This window comes from Vanacampus margaritifer, chromosome 9 (assembly GCF_051991255.1).
Source record: "Vanacampus margaritifer isolate UIUO_Vmar chromosome 9, RoL_Vmar_1.0, whole genome shotgun sequence".
In the NCBI taxonomy this organism is placed as follows: Eukaryota; Metazoa; Chordata; class Actinopteri; order Syngnathiformes; family Syngnathidae; genus Vanacampus; species Vanacampus margaritifer.
The window spans coordinates 24,092,163-24,111,684 of NC_135440.1; the positions used below are offsets into that span (position 1 = coordinate 24,092,163).

General features: G+C 36.7%; 1 protein-coding gene across 1 annotated transcript; it reads left to right on the forward strand.

Annotated features, from left to right (window-relative positions):
- Positions 1-653: 653 nt before the first annotated feature.
- xrcc1 (X-ray repair complementing defective repair in Chinese hamster cells 1) lies at positions 654-19,518 on the forward strand. Its single transcript, XM_077576109.1, has 17 exons — positions 654-1,040; positions 1,139-1,231; positions 1,461-1,568; positions 1,654-1,812; positions 2,739-2,813; positions 2,905-3,016; positions 3,151-3,254; positions 6,386-6,539; positions 6,627-6,861; positions 8,478-8,594; positions 13,237-13,318; positions 13,392-13,494; positions 14,951-14,996; positions 16,986-17,113; positions 17,185-17,275; positions 18,608-18,683; positions 18,816-19,518. The coding sequence occupies exons 1-17, from the start codon at positions 990-992 to the stop codon at positions 18,921-18,923; spliced, it is 1,842 nt and encodes a 613-aa protein (XP_077432235.1). The 5' UTR covers positions 654-989; the 3' UTR covers positions 18,924-19,518.
- Positions 19,519-19,522: the final 4 nt, after the last annotated feature.

Genomic DNA, 19,522 nt, shown 5'->3' on the forward strand with positions numbered 1-19,522 from the left:
GAATGGAATTACTCTTAAAATAATTAAATAAAAATGATGACTTCAATTAACTTAGTCAATTAAATTGAAATTAAAATGACCAAAATAAGAAATAAATTATAAATGAAATTGACCAGAATAAACAAAATAGATTCACAAATGAAAGTAACCTTAGAATTAAAACAAAAGTGTAGCAATAAAATATTAGTTTTTAATTAATTGAAACTTAATTAAGAAATAAAACTAGTCTTAGAATAAAATAATCTGAATGATAAATGATATAATAATAACAAAATAGAATGAAAGGAAAGAAAATTTCGAACTTGCTGGTCACAAAAACTGCATATCAATATGTATGCAATAAAACCATTTTCAGAACACAGCTGCTAATTGCTTTACCAAATTACCTGTTTTGTCTCGTTTTGCTGTAAAAAAAATTATTATAAAAAGATCTGTACTCATTTCATGTTACCTACAAAACAACTAATAACTAAACATATTTAACCACCATTACAACGGATTTTTAGGTACTATTTCAAAAATAAATATTTGCATTCGATGTCTTCGTCTGCATACTTGCAACGCGCTATTTTACCAGGTAGTGGCAGTAATTAACAGAGCAACCCGTCATTAAATAAGAAGAAGCAGCAGCGCCTCCTGATTGGCTGAACGTCCCGGAAGTAGCGTCACAATAACACGCTGGTTTTGGGTGGGAAAATGATTTCTCCACTGTGCAATTTTTAATATTATTGCACAATCTATTGATAGTAAGCAAGTGTATGCTAAGTGAATGGTAATTTACAATTGGAATTGAATTCCGTGAGTTTTCTGAGGGTTTATCGCGGGGGGGAAAGTTTACTTGCCATTGTTTGCTAGCTCACCAGCAGGAGACAATCGTGACGTGTTTCGCGATCAAAGTACTATTTTCTCATGCGGATGTATTATCTAGTAAGTTACGTTTAGCGTAACCACCTTAAAAAGCCTTTACTTAATTAAAAAAAGTGTCAGCAATGCCCGAAATCAAACTCCAGCACGTCGTATCGTGCAGCACCGAGGACAATGTAAGTAAAATGCCTCGTTTGTGTTGTGAGAAGCTTCATTGAACTGATGTAAAGTTGTTGCTTGTAATGAATATGCGTCCTCCTTGTGAAAACAAAAGACTCACAAGGCGGACAACCTGCTGAGCTCGGACACGTATAGAAAGTGGAAAGCTGCCCGATCTGGAGAGAAGCAGACGTCGGTCATTCTGCAGGTGACATTTTCGTCTCGCTTCCAAGTGACGTCACTTCCTGCTAATTATGTTAATGACGTACGGAACATACAGTGGACCCCGCATATCGCGGTTCGGCACCCACGGATTCACATGAACAGATTCCTGAATCTGTACTTGAACCCTATCGATTCTGCTTAACAACTCATGTGTATTGTCAGATGTTAAAGTTGACCATGTCCCTCTCGGCTCCCTTTTCTGGCGTTCCTAGTTTGAGAAGGAGGAGCAGGTACACAGCATCGACATTGGAAATGAAGGCTCGGCGTTTGTGGAGGTACTAGTTGGGAACTCCTCCGCCGTCAGAGATCAGGACTATGAGGTACCCGCCCAAATGGCATCTCCTGACCTATTTCGCACTTCTCATGTTACCAACTTCAACACCGTTCTCCCATCTGTCTTTTCAGGTGCTGCTGGTCACGTCGTCCTTCATGTCGCCCACGGAGAGCCGCAATGGCACCAACATGAACAGGGTGCGCTTCTTCGGACCCGGGCAGCTGCAAAAGAGCACTTCGCAGGAGAAGTGGGATCGGGTGAAAATTGTCTGCAGCCAGCCTTACAGTAAGGTAAGTTAGTAACGCTCTCCCTATAGGATCATACTGTATGCCTGTGATGGCATACGTCAAAGGTAGCAAAAGTCCTGACACCCTAACCTTTATTTATCCAGATGTCATCTCACTGAGATTGGCAATCTCTCTTCTTAGCATGGGAGATAAACATTGCCTTTGTTTTGTTTGCATTTATGATCAACGTGAGCAATGAAAACTACAATGTAAATAACACTTCGAATTGACAAGACCTTCTCAGATGGTGAGAACGGGGAAAATAAAATACGTTATCTGTAAAAAAAAAAATTTTTAAAAATCACCAGATTTAATTTTCAAATCTTTTCTTTTAAAAATAAATAAATAAATAAGTAATTGTAATTATTTTATTTTTCATTTTTAAAAATCTTTTTTTAAAGAAAAGATTATTAAAAAAATTTTTTAAATCATAATTAATCGCATGACTTCACTGCTCATCTGTTCTAAATGTACAATAAAAAAAAAATTTGGTAGGTTTTCATGCTCTTGTTAACAAAAGTGGGAAAAAATGTTAAACTAATAGAAATAGTTCAAATTAATTTTTGACGTCAATGGCAGTGAATGAGTTAATAAATGTTTGCGTATTACATTTAGAATTTTTGTTCATGTCAAAATATTGGTGTCATTTTTTTTCCCCATTTTAAATTATACAAGTAATTAACTGATTAGAAAAAGAGGAGGATGAGCGTGTGCCGTGGGTCAAAAAATGTTGAAGTCTTCTTCATAACATTAAATATCAAAAGAATTAACACATAACCGGTGCGCTTCAAATTTGGCGGGGTAATTTTTTTTGATAAAAAATCCTTTTTATTTAAGAAATTAATCAAAATTCTAAAATGTGATTAATCTGATAAAAAAAAAATGTAATCGTTTGACAGCTCTAATAAATATGTATGTATCTCTTTTAGAACATCGCGTATGGTCTGGCCTTTGTCAAGTTCCATTCGACTCCGGACAAAAACGACCCACCAGTGACATCCCCGGTAAAACCCTCACACTCATATTTATTCTCTGTTTTGTTTTGGTTTGTTGTTTTTTTTAGCATGATTTTTTTCCTCCTCTCTCAATGAGCAGAAATTGACCAAGCTGGGCCAGTTCCGGGTAAAAGACGATGCACCCGCCTCAGGCTCCAGCATCCAACCCGGCAGTCTCTTCTTCAGCGCCAAGTCCAGTACTTCCCCCAAAGGCAAACACATTTACTCGCTCGCTCAAAACCACACATTCTTCTCAAAATGAAGCTGAAAACCATTTCTAGGAGAGCGGAAGTAAACGATGACATCCTTGCTGCGTGCTCATCCGATGCTTCCTTTCCTTTTGTAGCATCGCCGCAAAGTAACAAATTGAGCTACGCTGCCGCTGCCTTGCAAGCCGCTGGGCCCGCCTCCCCAGCAACCATTCCTCCGTCATCCTCCACCTCGCCACAGGTACTAAACATCATTCTTCTTCTTAGGACACCTGGCAGTCCTGACAAGCTGCATAAGAATGTCCAAACTTGAATAAGTTGCGAAGTGGTTGTTGCTAAGGCAATGGCAACATGTCGATTTTTTGGATTAGCAGTTGCCTGGCAACCGTCAGAGTCTCCTGGAGCTCTCAATAATGGGACAGCTTACTAGGAAACGTGTTTAATTGGTTTTGTTCATGTGCACTTTTCACAAAAAGTCTTTCAAAAATGGAATTTTTATTTGTGCAAAAAGGCGCTTCATCGTTAGCATAGACCAACTTTTTTTTAATGTTTTTTACTAGGGCCCAGCTCTTAGCTCTTTAACTCATTCACTGCCATTGACGGCTATAGATGTCAAAAATTCATTTGAACTATTTCTATTCATTTAAATTTTTTCCCCACTTTTGTTAACAAGAGTATGAAAACCTAGAATTTTTTTATTGTACATTTCGAACAGATATCAAATTTGCGATTAATCGTAAGTTAACTCGTGAAGTCATGCAATTAATTACGATTTTAAAAAAAATTATCGCCTGATGCCCCTAATTTTTAATAATCTTTTCTTTTTCTTTTTAAATCGCGTCAGGCGATTAAAATAAAAATAATATTTTCGCTCATCTTTCTTTCTGTTGTAAAGTTACACGAATACGGTCCATCTGCGTACTTGTGTGCAGCATTGTTAAATTAGCCAGTGGTGACGTTGTGTAAGGTAAGCAGAGCTGCATTGACTTCAAACTTGTGAAACACACAGATTAGCGGACAGCGTTAACTTCTGACAAGTGGTGGCGGGGGGGTCTTACTACTTGCATACTATGCATCCAACAAAACTCAATGCAGCTTTGCTTACCTTGGCTTTGACAGAGGGATGCAGGAATGTTGCACCAGGCTATTTCTGCACGTTAGTGCCTCCGTTTTCAGAAAATATGGTCCAAATTCTGACCATTGCTTGAAAGTGGCTTTGGATCTTCCCCCAGTCGAGCTTATCATGTTATAAAAGAAGAAAATTAGTGTAGGGGTGGTTATTATGTAAATTAATCAGTGAGAAGTAAGTATAGAACATCTTGCTCACACACCCATTTTCAGAACGAGGCCAATAACAAAATATTTGAGTGGTTGTTTAATTTCCTACTTAATGGGTGGGAAGCCACTCCACAAACCAAGTATTGGAACACAAACAATAAAAATCAAATGTTCCATTATTGTCCATTTAATCTTTTCCTGCGGTGAAGCACGTTGATTTTGGATAAACGGTTGCTTGGCAACTCAATAATTGGCACACTAGACAGCACGAACTGTAACTGACTGGTTTTGTTGTTGTGCAGCTTTCAATTTGATGGGTATCAGCAGCATTTGGGAAGGTTGCCGGTTCGATACCCGGACCATTGAGCAGCTGACAATTGCTGCTGACGCTTCACATCGTCAGGCTGTGAATGCGGCAAAAAAAGGCACTTTGTCGCCGCTTGTGCAGTTGCAGCCTGCTTAAGACTTAATGGCCTTGTTTGGCTGTTCATTCAGGCGACGCGTGAGGATAATCGCCAGGCGTCTTTTAAGAATAGCTGTGGGGGCATTTCTTTCCAGACTCTCTGCATAAGGCTTTTCAGAAATGTTACAGCCTGCAGCTACAATTTTTAAGTAACTGAGCATTATTAACAATATAAAAAAAAAATCTTATTAAAATTTTAATAACAGGACTTTTGTCAAAATACCATAAGATTAAACAATTACAGCATATTTTACGCCAGGAGGCTTTTAACTCAGTCGCTCCCAGCCATTTTCACTGAAGCAACCCGCTTCGCTCCCGGCTGTTTTACTGGATTTTGACTGATTTTGCAAGGCCCACAGAATATTGTGTTCTATTGGTATGAAAACATGGAACCTACCAAAAGAAAGATTAGAGTCTCTTCTTTCATCAGGAAAAAAAAAAGTATATTTGTGTCTGTTTCCGTTTTGCAGCAATTAGCATTAGAATATAGCTAAGTTTCATGATTATTCACAAATCTGTTTAGAAATGTGAGTAAATTAGCTTTTTTTTTCAACATGGCCCAGGTTGATCTCTTATACTCTGCTGCCACCTGCTGGCCATTTTTTGTAATACCTACCATTGCTTTAAGCGACCTCTTCAGGTCAGAGGCTGCTTCAAAGCCTTCTGTATGCTCTAGCATAAAAAATAAAACGTTTTTGGGACCATGACAATATTTAAAACGTTTTTATACGTTTTTGGGAGCAGCGGAGTTGAATGTGGCTCACTGAGCATTTACATTGACCTCTTCAGGTCAGAGGCTGCTTCAAAGCCTTCTGTATGCTCTAGCATAAAAAAAAAAATAAAAATAAAAAAAGTTTTTGGGACCATGACAATATTTAAAACGTTTTTATACGTTTTTGGGAGCAGCGGAGTTGAATGTGGCTCACTGAGCATTTACATTGACCTCTTCAGGTCAGAGGCTGCTTCAAAGCCTGTATGCTCTAGCATAAAAATAAAAAAATAAAACGTTTTTGGGACCATGACAATATTTAAAACGTTTTTATACGTTTTTGGGAGCAGCGGAGTTGAATGTGGCTCACTGAGCATTTACATTATCAGGAGTCTTGTTGCATTCATTTTTTTCTTCTAAAATTGTTTAATTAAAATGTTACTTCATTTAAAAAAAAATCATTAGTTGATTTTCGTGTGCATATTTTACATATATATTTTTTGAACCCATTTTAACCCCTGCTTTACACTCTTTTTAAAAAAAAAAAAAATTTTTAATAAGAGCTCTGCTGATGTGATGTCGTGTCACAATCCATCCAAATTCACAGCAGTTCGCTCAGACACGTATTTAGAAACAGGCAGTTTGCTCAGGCCATTTATTTTGTTGTGTAATTTCACGCTCGATGGGCAGGCAGGCTCTTCACAGACCCAAAATAACAAATTTCCTAGTACAGTACAGTATATGGATGGAGTAGGTTGACTTGAGCACTCCACCTGGATGCGTCGTTAAATCTGCTGAAGCAGAGGATTGGGAGCATGTGACTAAAATGTGCTATTCTGTGTATCTGCCTGTCTCTTAACTGTCCACCAATCTTATCTATTCATCAATAATATTTGCACATGTATCCATGTACCCCATCTAGGCACCTGCAAAGAGAAAATTTGAGTTCAACAAAGAGCGCCAGTCTGCTCCCGGGCCTCCTTCCGCCAAGAAAAGCAGCCCGGGAAGCTCCCCGGAATTCAAACCCGCAACTCCCAAAGTCAAAACCGCCACGCCAAGCCCAGCCGCCTCCAAAGGTGACACCGACCACCACCACTTCCTGATAATAGTTTTATTGATTTAAAAAAAAAAAAAAAGTTCAACTTCTCCATTGATCCGCGCAGCCTCACCAGCGAAGGCGTCTGTCGGAAAGAAGCGCGAGAGTTTACCCAAAGCGAAAGAGCAGCCCGCTAAAGGCGCCAAGAGTCCCGAGCAAGTGCCCTTCAAGCGCCTCATGGAGGGGGTGGTGTTCGTCCTCAGCGGCTTCCAGAACCCCTTCAGGGGGGAGCTGAGGGAGAAGGCTCTGGAAATGGGGGCCAAGTACCGGCCGGACTGGACGCCCGACTCGACGCACCTCATGTGAGTCGCCTTTTGGGATGTTGAGTTGCTTCTCGGCACACAATTCTCGATTCTCATCAGTGGGGCTGGCTTTCAAATTCAATGATGAAACGGTTGCGTACATTTTGGGAAATGTTTTGCTGGTTGAACACTTGATTTAAGTGGTTTTCAAAATAGTGTTTATTTTTATTTTTTATTTTTTAAATTCCATCAAGTCACATTTTGTGGTGATTTATAAAGTTTGTGTAATTACCCCCATATTTTCAGTTTTCGGTTAATTGTTTTTAATAAAAAATTTAAAAAAATTGTCAATTTAATACTTAATTTTAACATAATTAGTTTTTTTTAACTAAATATGATTTTGGTGTATTTAATAGTTTGTTTTTAACTTTGTACTGTACTGTACTGAAATATTTTTAATTACAAATTAAATGATTCATGATAATTTATTAGTTTTGATTCTATTTAGTTATTTATTTTACACTAAAACTATACTATAATACTGGTTTTATTTGAAAATTATTTATTGATTTGATATTTAATAGTTTGTTATTTTAAGTGTTCGATGAGGGGGGCGATCAGTGTTGTCATTTATTGTAGTCGTCCATGTTAAATGTCCTTTTTTTAAATTGAGAAGTAATTGTTTAGGATTATTTTGTTGTTAATTTTGCAAATTAAAATTATTTTTTACAATATTTTAAAAACTTTTCTTCTTCTTTTTCTCCCTTATTCAACACCACTTTTTTTCAGACCGGTACCAGTATTAATATTGAAGACTCAGCAATATCAAGTCCCGATACCCCTTATTCTGTTGCAGGCGATGATGATTTTTTTTTTTTGCCTTAAGCATAAGTGGCAGGTATTAGCAGCCTCCATAAGTACCCGATACCTTAGAATAAGGCCAGTATTGGCCCGATACAACACTTGGTATCGATACTCACCCATTCCTATTTTTTTTTTCCAATGACTAAAGAGTAGTTATTCACATTAACTCATTCACTGCCATTGACGGTTATAGACGTCAAAAATTCATTTGAAGTATTTTTATTAGTCTAACTTTTTTTTCCTTTTTATTAACAAGAGTATGAAAACCTAGAATTTTTTTTAATTTTACATTTAGAACAGATATAAAATTTGTGATTAATCATAAGTTAACTAGTGAAGTCATGCGATTAATTATGATAAAAAAAAAAATCGCCTGACTCACAATTAATCACAATTTTTTATATCTGTTCTAAATGTACAATATTTTTTTCTAGGTTTTCATACTCTTGTTAACAAAAGTGGAAAAAATGTTAAACTAATAGAAATAGTATAAATGAATTTTTGACGTCTATAGCCGTCAATGGCAGTGAATGAGTTAATTGTAATAATCCGTCTGTCTTTGAAAATCAGCAAAATTCCTCAGCTGATCTGTCTCTGCTAGCAGGCCACACTTTAAGCAAATAACAATGTCGTCTCCTATTTGACTATTGACGTCGCTCACGTACAACATGGCTCCTACTCTTGAAGCGTCACGCCGTCCGACTCTATTTTTAAAAGAGACGTGAAGGTGGCGCGTCAGCCAACTGCAACCTAGCAGAACATTGGCCTTGCCTGCATCTAATCCTTGCCCGTGTCTTTTTCTCGCCTCTCAGCTGTGCCTTCGCCAACACCCCCAAGTACAGCCAGGTGAAGTCGGCGGGCGGCGCCATCGTGCGCAAGGAATGGGTGATTGACTGCCATAAAAGGAAACAGAAACTCCCCTACAAGAGGTAAACATGCGGCCAACGAGAGCGGGGGGGGGCGGGTGTTCACTGAAAAGTACGTTTGTAGTCTTCGTCAATAAGTGACAAAAAACACATTTCCTTATTGGGAATGATTTTCATACAGTCTCTGGTTTCATTTTGTATAATTTATGATTTCGCTCAATCGAAATGAGCTAGAAATGATCGGGTCAAAAGGAAAGCATATGAAGTCAGCTGTAATCGACCAAATGAACGCCAGCACCCGTTGCAGCGCTCATAGAGTAGCCGGCGTATGAATACTGAGCGTTCTCATCTCGAGCTCCTTGCTCGCTCCTGTGACGATTCAAGGCGCGACTATATTCATTCACTATAACTCATTCACTGCCATTGACGGTTATAGACGTCGAAATTCATTTTAACTTTTTCCATTCGTTTTTTTATCCCACTTTTGTTAACAACAGTATGAAAACCTAAAAAAATATATGTTGTACATTTAGAACAGATATAAAATGTGTGATTAATCGTGAGTTAACTACTGAAATCATGCAATTAATTACAATTACTAATTTTAATTGCCTGACGCCCCTACTTTTTAATAATCTTTTCTATTTAAAAAAAAAAGTGTAATTATTTAAAAAATATATAATCTTTTCTATCTAACAAATTATTGTAATTATTATTTTTTTTTTTAAATCTCTTTTTAATTATTTAAAAAAAAAATTAATCATCTTTTCTTCAAAAAATAATGCTAATTATTATTTTTTAAATGTCAATAATCTTTTCTATTTAAAAAAAAAAAATTGGGGATCTTTTCTTTAAAAAAAAAAGTTTTTTTTAATTAAAAAAATATATTATTATTTTTTCTTTGAAGAAAAAATAAAAGATTATTAAAAATTAGGGGCATCCGGCGATTAAAATTGACTTCTAATTAACTCACGATTAATCTCAAACTTTATATCTGTTCTAAATGTACAATCCAACATTTTTTCTAGGTTTTCATACTTTTGTTAACAAAACAAAAGAGTCTCACTGGGCTTCACATGCCCACGGTTAACAAATATTAACGACATCCCCAGCAAATATTGCTTTTACCAGAGTGCAACCCGCATCCTTTTTGGGTGCAGAAGGAACCTCGAGTCATTTTTAAAAATGTACGATCTCTTTCTTGAGACAGCGTTACGTCCCGTGACACTTGAGCTCCCCCCGTGAACGAACCATTTCTCCTTTGAGGAGATTAACAAAAGCGATGGACCTTCTTTCTCGGAGATATCAACTTTTAATGGAGTCTCTCGTGCACGGCCTCCTGATTGTGCCAACGGGCGATAAGCCACATTTGACACCAAACTAAGCTGCCATGACACATCTTTTATATTCCTAAAGTCTCTCCCAGAGACATGGTTCCGTCCCCCGCCCCCCAGCTAAACCTAACCTATCCTCATCCCCACCACGTGCTATTGTGTAGCGCCTGTTCTTTGAAGATGTTTCCTTTATTTACCGGACGCATCTGCTATGCTTAATTAAAGCCAGCACTTACTTTGATGGCGTCGAGGGCACGCACTAACGCTCGAGTACGTGAGTGTCCGCGCTGACGTCACATGACAAGAGACGGCTCCTCGAGGAGTCTGCGCAGTGATTAAGCTGTTGCACGAAAACCGTTATGTGACATGTCTAAAGATATTCGAGTGTCACGATGTACCTAAACACCGTCCTTATTTGGCATTTATGAGCGCATAAATACTTTTAACTCATTCACTGCCATTGACGGCTATAGATGTCAAAAATGCACTTTATTTCTATAAGTTTAAAAAAAAAAAATCCACTTTTGGTAACAAATGTATGAAAATCTAGAAAAAAAAATTTATTGTACATATAAAGTTTGTGATTAATCGTGAGTTAACTAGAGAAGTCATTTGATTAATTTTTAATAATCTTTTTTTTTTAAGAAAATATTATTTTAAAAATATTTTTTTAAAGAAAAGATTAAAAATTAAAAATATATTTAAAAAAATTTAATGGAAAAGATTAATGAAAATTTTAAAAAAAATTAAAGAAAAGATGATTGAAAATTAAAAAAAATCAAATAATTAAAAGATATATATTAAAAATAAAACAATAATTCTAATTCTTATTTTTAAAAGAAAATATTCAAAATAAAAAATTCAAGGAAAGATTATTTTTAAAAAAAGAAAAAAATATTTTGTTAAATATAATTTTATTTTTTTTTAATAGAAAAGATTATTTAAAATTAGGGGCGTCAGGCAATTAAAATTTGTAATCGTAAATAACTGCATGATTTAACTAGTTAACACACGATTAATCACACATTTTATATCTGTTCTAAATGTACAATAAAAAAAATCTAGGTTTTCATACTTTTGTTAACAAATGTGGAAAAAATGTTAAACTAATCAAAATAGTTCAAATGAATTTTGACGTCTATAACCGTCAATGGCATTGAATGAGTTAATGTAAGATCTTGTTTCTTTTTTATTGATTACTATACAGATCATTTGAAAAGTAAAAGTATTAGCCTGGCGTACGTAGCCTTTCTTTATTTTGCATTTTTCCGCCTCCTGACTTTTGTCTTGAAATTGCCTTCACAACAAAGACGTGAGTGCAAATGATTGCGCTGTAACGTTGGTAGTTGCTAGCAAAAATGTCACTTTTAGCGTGTGTGTGTGTGTGTGCGCGCGCCTGTGTTGTCGACACCTCCCATCCATTTTGGAAGTTGTCATCACTCTTTTATGTATTCTCTCCACAGTTGAGCAATCAGCAGCCTCCTCCCTCCGTTAACCTTTCATTGAGTCCCGCACGCCACTCTGATGAAATCGCTTTATCACCAGCCTGAAAATGATCACATTTTTCGTTCCCCAAGTCTTCGTTGGACGTGAACAGCTCCCAAACAGACACACTCTTGGTTTTGTGCTTACTTGAAATGCTGCGGTCGACATCCTAACTTGATTGTCGCGTTGACCTGTGTCCACGTGCAAATCGCATCGGGGTCCTTTTTGCTCGTTCTTCTTCATCTGCGTCACCCACTAAGAGGATCCATGCCTAAAAGCAACATCGCTGCTTTTATTCAGTCATACATTGTTCACCATTTCACTAATGGATTCACGTGTCTCTGGTATGATAAGGGCTAGTCTAGACTTTTCCTATTTTACTTTTCGAAGGACAATGAATATTACGGGCTAAAGTATTTAACCTTCACTATGAACAGACTTGCCACTTTCCCTGACTGAAATCAAAGTATGTCTGTAGGAAATGAAAAAGAATTCAGTCTGAGTTATTCAATAAATGATGTTTTGTTTTTTGCTAAAAAAAAAAAAGTAAGAAAAAAAGGATAGTATAGATACATTGCGTGGATACCATTCTACACCATATACCGTATTTTTAATAAAACACTAAGCACTGATATGTTTTCAGAAAAAACCCCGGCCGGCTGTTTTACTGGATTTTGACAGATTTTGCAAGGCCCACAGAATATTGTGTTCTATTGCTGTAAAAACATGCAACGTATCAAAATTCAGGGGGGAAAAGTATATTTCTATCTGTTTCCATTTTGCATTAGAATATAGCTAAGTTTCATCATTATTCACAAATCTATTTAGCAATACGAGTAAAAGAGGGGGGGTTTTTTCAACATGGCCCTGGTTGATCTCTTTTGCTTTGCTGCCACCTGCTGGTCGTAATAACTACCATTTCTTCAACCGATGCTGCATCAAAGCCTTTTGTATGCTCTAGCATAAAAAAACGTATATATATATATATATATATGTCTTTGGGACACTTAAAACCTTTAAAATTGAACGTATTTATACGTTTTTGGAAACCAATGAATAAAAAAAGTTATTTTTATAAAAATTCTAAAATGAAATTCTTAATTATCTTTAACTCATTCACTGCCATTGACGGCTATAAATGTAAAAAAATCATTTGAACTGTTTTTGTTGTTTTGTTGTATGTTTCACATTTTTTTCCACTTTTGTTAACAGTATGAGTATGAAAACCTAAAAATGTTTTTACTGTTTATTTAAAATATATATCAAATTTGTGACTAATTGTGAGTTAACTAGTGAAGTCATGTGATTAATTACAATTACAATTTTAATCGCCTGATGCCCCTAATAAAAAAAAGAAGAAAAAAAATTAGGAGTGGCAGACGATTAAAATTTTTAATTATAATTAATCGCATGACTTCAATAGTTAACTCACGATTAATCACAAATTTTATATCTGTTCTAAATTCTAGGTTTTCATATTCTTGTTAACCAAAGTGTGGAGGCGGGGGGGTGAAACGAATAGAAATAGTTCAAATGAATTTTTGACGTCTATAGCCGTCAATGGCAGTGAATGAGTTAAAAATGACATTCAAATAATGTAACACAAAGTTGCCCAACCGGTGAATGATGGGTCTAAACATCGGCGTCCACCAAAGCCATTTTTATCCTTTAAAAAAAAAAGAACAACATTTATATATATTTATATTCTAGCAATAGTGACTTCTCGTACTGATATCGGTCTGGGAAAAAAAATGTTATTGAGCATCCTTAGTGTTAGAATTTAACCATCACAAGGAGCAGAGCAAAAAAAACAAACGTATCCTAAAGGCTTTTAATCTTCCTGACACATTTTTTAATTTTCGATTTTGTACGTTTGTGCCCGGCAGTTATATGATGGATGGCGCCGAGTCAAGCTCCGACAGCGAAATGGAGGCAGACGACCAGAGTGAGGAGGAAGCCGGCGCAAAGGTAGCTTTGCTAGCGCGCCCGTGACGGAGGTTCAAACTGACCATCTTTATCGGGTCCGTTTGCGCTTTTACAGACGCCGCAGAAGCAGCCAAGACCAGCTACTCCCAAAAAGGAGGCAGGGACGACCAACGTAGACGACGAGTACGCCGACTCCACTGATGTGGACGACCAACCGGGTTGGTGACAATCGCCTGTGGCTGCGTACAATGACGGAAACATACAGTACATACATGTGTAGTTTGCCGGGTTTCTACGTTAAAAGCCTTTTTTGGGTTGTGGCTAGGGATGGGGGACAAAAACTGCCAAAATTAAAAATGAATAAATGACTAAATCAATGAATAAAAGTGAAAATAAAAAGATAGGAAAAAATATTTAAAAAAAATTTTTATACTATATATATATATATATATATTTTTTTATTATTATTTTTTTTTTGTGGGGCAAATATATATATTTTGTATTTAATTTTTTAATTAATTTATTTTTTATTATTTTTTTTTTTAATGATATTTTTCATATATTTATTCATTTAGTCATTTATTTATTTTTTATTTTGGCAGTTTTGGTCCTCCATAGTACCGAGCCCCGGTACTAAACTGGCCCTCGTACCGGGGCTCGGTACTATGGAGGACCAAAACGGCCAAATTTAAAAATAAATATAGGAATAAAAGTGAAAACTAGAAAAATTCCCGCGGAAATTTTGAATGGGACTGCTGACTCTATAAAAATGGATGTATAAATATAACTCCAAAATTAAAAATAAATATAAAGGGAAATAAAAACAATTTATATATTTATTTTTGTATTTATTTCCGCATTTATTTTTTAGACTTATTTGTATTCTTGTTTTTTATTTATTTTTATATATATTTTTGTTGTTTTTATTTCCATTTATATTTATTTTATTTTATTTTTAAATTTTTGAGTTATATTTAAATATCCCTTTTTATTCATATATTTATTCATTTAGTCATTTAATTATTTTTAATTTTGGCAGTTTTGGTCCTCCATAGTGCCGAGCCCCGATACTAAACTGGCCCTGAGTCTGAATTATTAAAAACTGGAGTTTCGATGCGGTCCACCCGTAACGGATTCACAGTCCTAAGAAATTACTCAAATGAATGTTCAATTTATTTAGGCTTTAACGTGATATAATGTCATCAAAATGCTCATCTATGTCCAAATGGTGGTTGACTCGTCACCTTTCCAAAACACTCGAAAGAACACAAAAAGCCTTGGCGGGGGTTTGAGTGTGGTGGCGGGGGCCCGATGGCCGTGACGGGACTTGGGCATGATTCTCATTTCTATGTTAATGCCAGGCCACAAGTGAAGTGGCCGAGAAGGCGCAATGAAAAACGCCTACGAGAGGTGCGGCATTTTAATGAGCCCTCCATGGTGGCCCCCGTTAGCAGCCGCCGTTGCGCCGTCGCTCTCTTTTTAAAATTAGTTTTCTTCCGCTCGAACCCCAAGTTTGCAACGCGCCATTAATTCTCCGGCACGGGAATGCAAAAAATTCCAAACTGGAAGTGCCTTGTGTTGCGGTGCCAAAATGGCCCCGCCGTGATTCACCTCCTCTGTGTGTGTGTGCGCGAGCGTGAGGATGGATTGACAAATGAACGTTTGGGTTCACAGGTGCTGATGAGGACTCCGCCGCTGACACGGAGGACGAACTGCAGAGGTAAACGCGTGCAAGACATATTTAGCTCATTCGCTCCCAGACGTTTTCACTGAAGCAATCCCCTTCGCTCCCGGCTATTTTACTGGATTTTGACCCACAGAATATTGTGTTCTATTGCTATAAAAATATGGAACCTACCAAAAGAAAGATTAGTCTCTTCTTTCATCAGGAAAAAAAATGTTTTTTGATCTGTTTCCGTTTTGCAGAAATTAGCACGAGAATATAGCGAAGTTTCATCATTATTCACAAATCTGTTTAGAACTGTGGGGAAAGCTCTCTTATACTTTGCTGCCACCTGCTGGCCGTGTTTTTTATTACTACCATTGCTTCAGCCGTTCTCTGCAGTTCAGAGGCTGCATCAAAGCCATCTGTATGCTCTAGCATTAAAAAACGTATTAATACGTTTTTGGGACACTTAAAACATTTGAAATTAATGTATTTGTAGGTTTTTGGGAGCAAATGAGTTAAGTGGCGAGTCAGTTCATCAATTTAATCGCCTGATACCCCAAATTTGTTATATTTTTTTCTAAAAATATATATAGTTTTATTTATATATTTTTTTATTTTTAATTATCTTTTTTTTTAACCGCATGACTTCACTAGTTAACTCACGATTAATCAAAAATTTTATATCTGTTCTTATACAATAAAAAAAATCTAGGTTTTCATACTCTTGTTAACAAAAGTGGAAAAAAGTTAAACTAGGAGAAATTGTTCAAATGAATTTTTGACGTCTATAGCCGTCAATGGCAGTGAATGACTTAATATTTGACAACTTTGCACAATGCCTTTGAATGATTCCCGGCTCAAGTAGCCACACGCTATCGTCTCCGTGTGCGCTCAAACATCAGACACATAAATCCGAGTCAACCCTGATCTTGCACAAGGGTGGCACACATCCGACGGATCAGACAGACACGTCCGACACAAAACATACGACGGCAGCCGAAAGATCACAAAAAACACGTGCGCACACGGCGAGCTTTTTTTTTTTTTCTTCAGACATGCGGTTCTTTTGAGGCAAAAAAAAAAAAGATCAAGCACGTTGGATATTCACCTCAATGTCTCGTGAGACGGACTCCTCACTGAAAGATAGCCTGCTCTGAACAAACCCCCCCCCCCTTCCTCCCCATTTCCCCCTCGCCCTTTTCTCCAAATCTCTCTCTCTCTCCTGTCAAATGGCAGGCAGGATTTTGCAAAGTCAGTACTAAGTACTAAGGATAATATTAACTCATTCACTGCCATTGGCGACTATAGACGTCAAAAATTCATGTGAACTATTTCTATTAGTTAAAAAAAAAATTTTTTTTAAATTTTTTTATGAAAACCTAGATTTTTTTTATTGTACAGTTATAACATAAAATTATCATTATTTATGATTAAACGCCCCCTATTTTTTTGATATATATTTTTTAATCCGGCCCGTCAGGCGATTAGAATTTTTAATTGTAATTAATCACATGACTTCACTAGTTAACTAACGATTAATCACAAATTTTATATCTGTTCTAAATTTACAATAAATAAAAAAATCCTAGTTTTTTATACTCTTGTTAGCAAGTGGGAAAAAATGTTAAACTAATAGAAATTGTTTGAATGAATTTTTGAAGTCTGTAGCCGTTTTTTGCAGCGTGGAGCCGTTCTTTTGAGTGATCAAAGTGCCGCGAGTAGCGCGCTAATTAGCATTAGCGAGTCAGACTGGAGTAGATCATTACGATTCCTTGTCAATCAAATCATTTTGAATCGAAAATCGTTCCTAATCGAAAATCGATTCTGAATCAAATCGCAGACCCAAAAATCGGACATTCAAAGATTCCCACCCCTAGTGCGTTGTTAATGGGTAACCTGACTTCACACGTTTAGCGACGACAAGCCTCCCTGCAGACATTGTGGTCGCTCCACAATGTTGCGTTTCCTCCCCACCTGCAGTTTCGTAAATAAACAGAAAGACAAGCTAAAGCGCCGACGGTCTTTTGTTTGTCATTTCAGGGTGGAGAGTGAAAACCGACAGAAGAAGAAAATAAAGGTAGAGCAGGAAGAGGATCCTTACGCCGGCTCCACGGATGAGAATACAGACGCCGAACAGGAGCAGGATCACCCGATCCCGGATCTGCCAGGTTGGACTCGCCGTCTTTTGTGCGGGTTCGGATTCAATGTGGCTCGGCTTCTAATCGTTGCTTTCTTGCAGACTACCTGAACGGGAAGCACTTTTTCCTCTACGGCAAGTTCCCCAACAACGAGAGGAGACTACTGACACGCTACATCACCGCCTTTAACGGGTAAACAAGCCTTTTTTTAATATGTTGGATTTCTCGTCTCTGCAGAATAATTTAGGCGCCGTTTGTTTTAGTTTAGAGCTAAGTGGAGCTTCAGCGTTTTCAAATTAAAGTTTCACATTTGAGTTTCAACCAAGCCAGGGTTTCAAATGCGGGTTTCAAAGAGTTGTGTTGGGGTTTCGATTTAGGGTTTCAAGTTACGATTCTAATTCTGATTTAACTCATTCACTGCCATTGACGGCTATAGACGTCAAAAATTCATTTGAACTACTTCTATTAGTTTAACATTTTTTTCCACTTTTGTTAATAAGCGTAGGAAAATGTACATTTAGAACGGATATAAAATTTGTGATTAATCTTGAGTTACTTAGTGAAGTCATGCGATTAATTACAATTAAAAATCTAATCGCCTGACGAGATGATTATTATTAAAAATTAGGGGTGTCAGGCTATTAAAATTTTTACTCTTAATTAATTGCATAACTTCAATAGTTAACTCACGATTAATCACACATTTGTATATCTGTTCTAAATGTCCAATTAAAAAAATCCTGGTTTTCATACTCTTTTGACGTCTATAACCGTCAATGGCAGTGAATGAGTTAATGTTTCTAACAAGGATAATGGTTTGAAATTAGGGTTTCGGTTCAGCGTTCAGGTTGTATTTAGGGTTTCAAGTGAGTGTTTCAAGATTCAAATTATGCGATTAATTACAATTTTAAAAAGTGAATCGCCTGACGAGGTGATTATGAAAAATTAGGGGCATCAGGCGATTAAAATTTTTACTCGTAATTAATTGCATAACTTCAAAAGTTTACTCCCGATTAATCACAAATGTTATATCTGTTCTAAATGTACAATAAAAAAAAAACTTGATTTTTATACTCTTGTTAACAAAAGTAGGAAAAAAAAAATGTTAAACTAATAGAAATAGTTGAAATGATTTTTTGACGTCTATAACCGTCAATGGCAGTTAATGTTTCAAATGAGCCTAGGTTTCTAACTAGGATAATGGTTTCAAATTAGGGTTTTGGTTTTATTTAGGGTTTCAAGTGAGTGTTTTAAGATTCAAATTATGGTTCAGGTATTAAACGACACGGTTAGCATTTCAAGCTAGTATTAGGATTTCAAACAAGGGGTCGTTAGCGCTTGTATAACGTCGTCACCTTTTTATTTTTATTTTTATTTAAAAAAAAATTTTTTTTACTTATTTAACATCTTTTCAGGCTTTCAGATTTTTTTTTTTTTATGTCCGATATTCATTCGCTGCACATGCAGACTGAATTTGACTGCAGTTTCAAAGGTGTTGCATCATGTTGACGTCCTCCCCCACAGCGTACTGGAGGACTACATGTCGGACACGGTGCACTTTGTGGTGACCGGCGAAGGATGGCACGACTCGTTCGAGGACGTGAGTTCGCGACATACGTACCATATATGATGGCGTTTTTCGTTTTGAATGTCAACACTAGTCGACAACCGCATTGTGAGATTCCTCTGAGCGAAATCGTGAAATCGTTTTGATTGGGGCCCATTTTTTTAGGCGCTGATGGACAACGGCAACCTGAACTTCGTCAAGCCGGCTTGGATCTTCTCCATCAACCAGCGTCAGAAGCTGCTGCCCTACCAGCCGTACACCGTCGTGCCGTGAACAAAAAGATCTTTTAGTTTCGATTTTTTTTTATTTTATTTTTTTTAACTTGTTTGGTTTTCTTACTTCGTAAATGGTCCGTGCTGTTTGGCAACTCCATCTTGTGTGTTTTTGGAAGGCTTTATTTGGCTCGCCTCCGGTTAGCTTATCTGGAAAAATCTTCACGACAACTGATGAGACACTTTTTATGAGGCCGCCGCAGTCGGGTGAAAAGTTCCGGCTGTTCCGCGTCTCCCCCCCCCCCTCAATTTTCATATGAGAAGGCGGCTTAAGATTTGATGAAAGTGGCTTTTCTAATCATTCTTGCGTAATATTGCTCACTGGAGTCCAGACAGGCTCGACCTTGGCTGTCTAAATAAACAATTTGTCTAAATAAATGAAGTAGAAGATTTTGAATTAAATATGCTGTTGACGTGACTTCTATAGCCTCCTTTTTACCAGCTGTTTAATGGAGACCCTGAAAAGTGCCAATTTTTTTTTTTTTTTTATATATATATAAGACTTGTTGGCCGTTTTTGTGAGATTTTTGGCTATTTTAGGGGTACCTTTTTGTGACAATTTGTTATAAAAAAAAATATAAAATTTTGATGGCTTTTTTG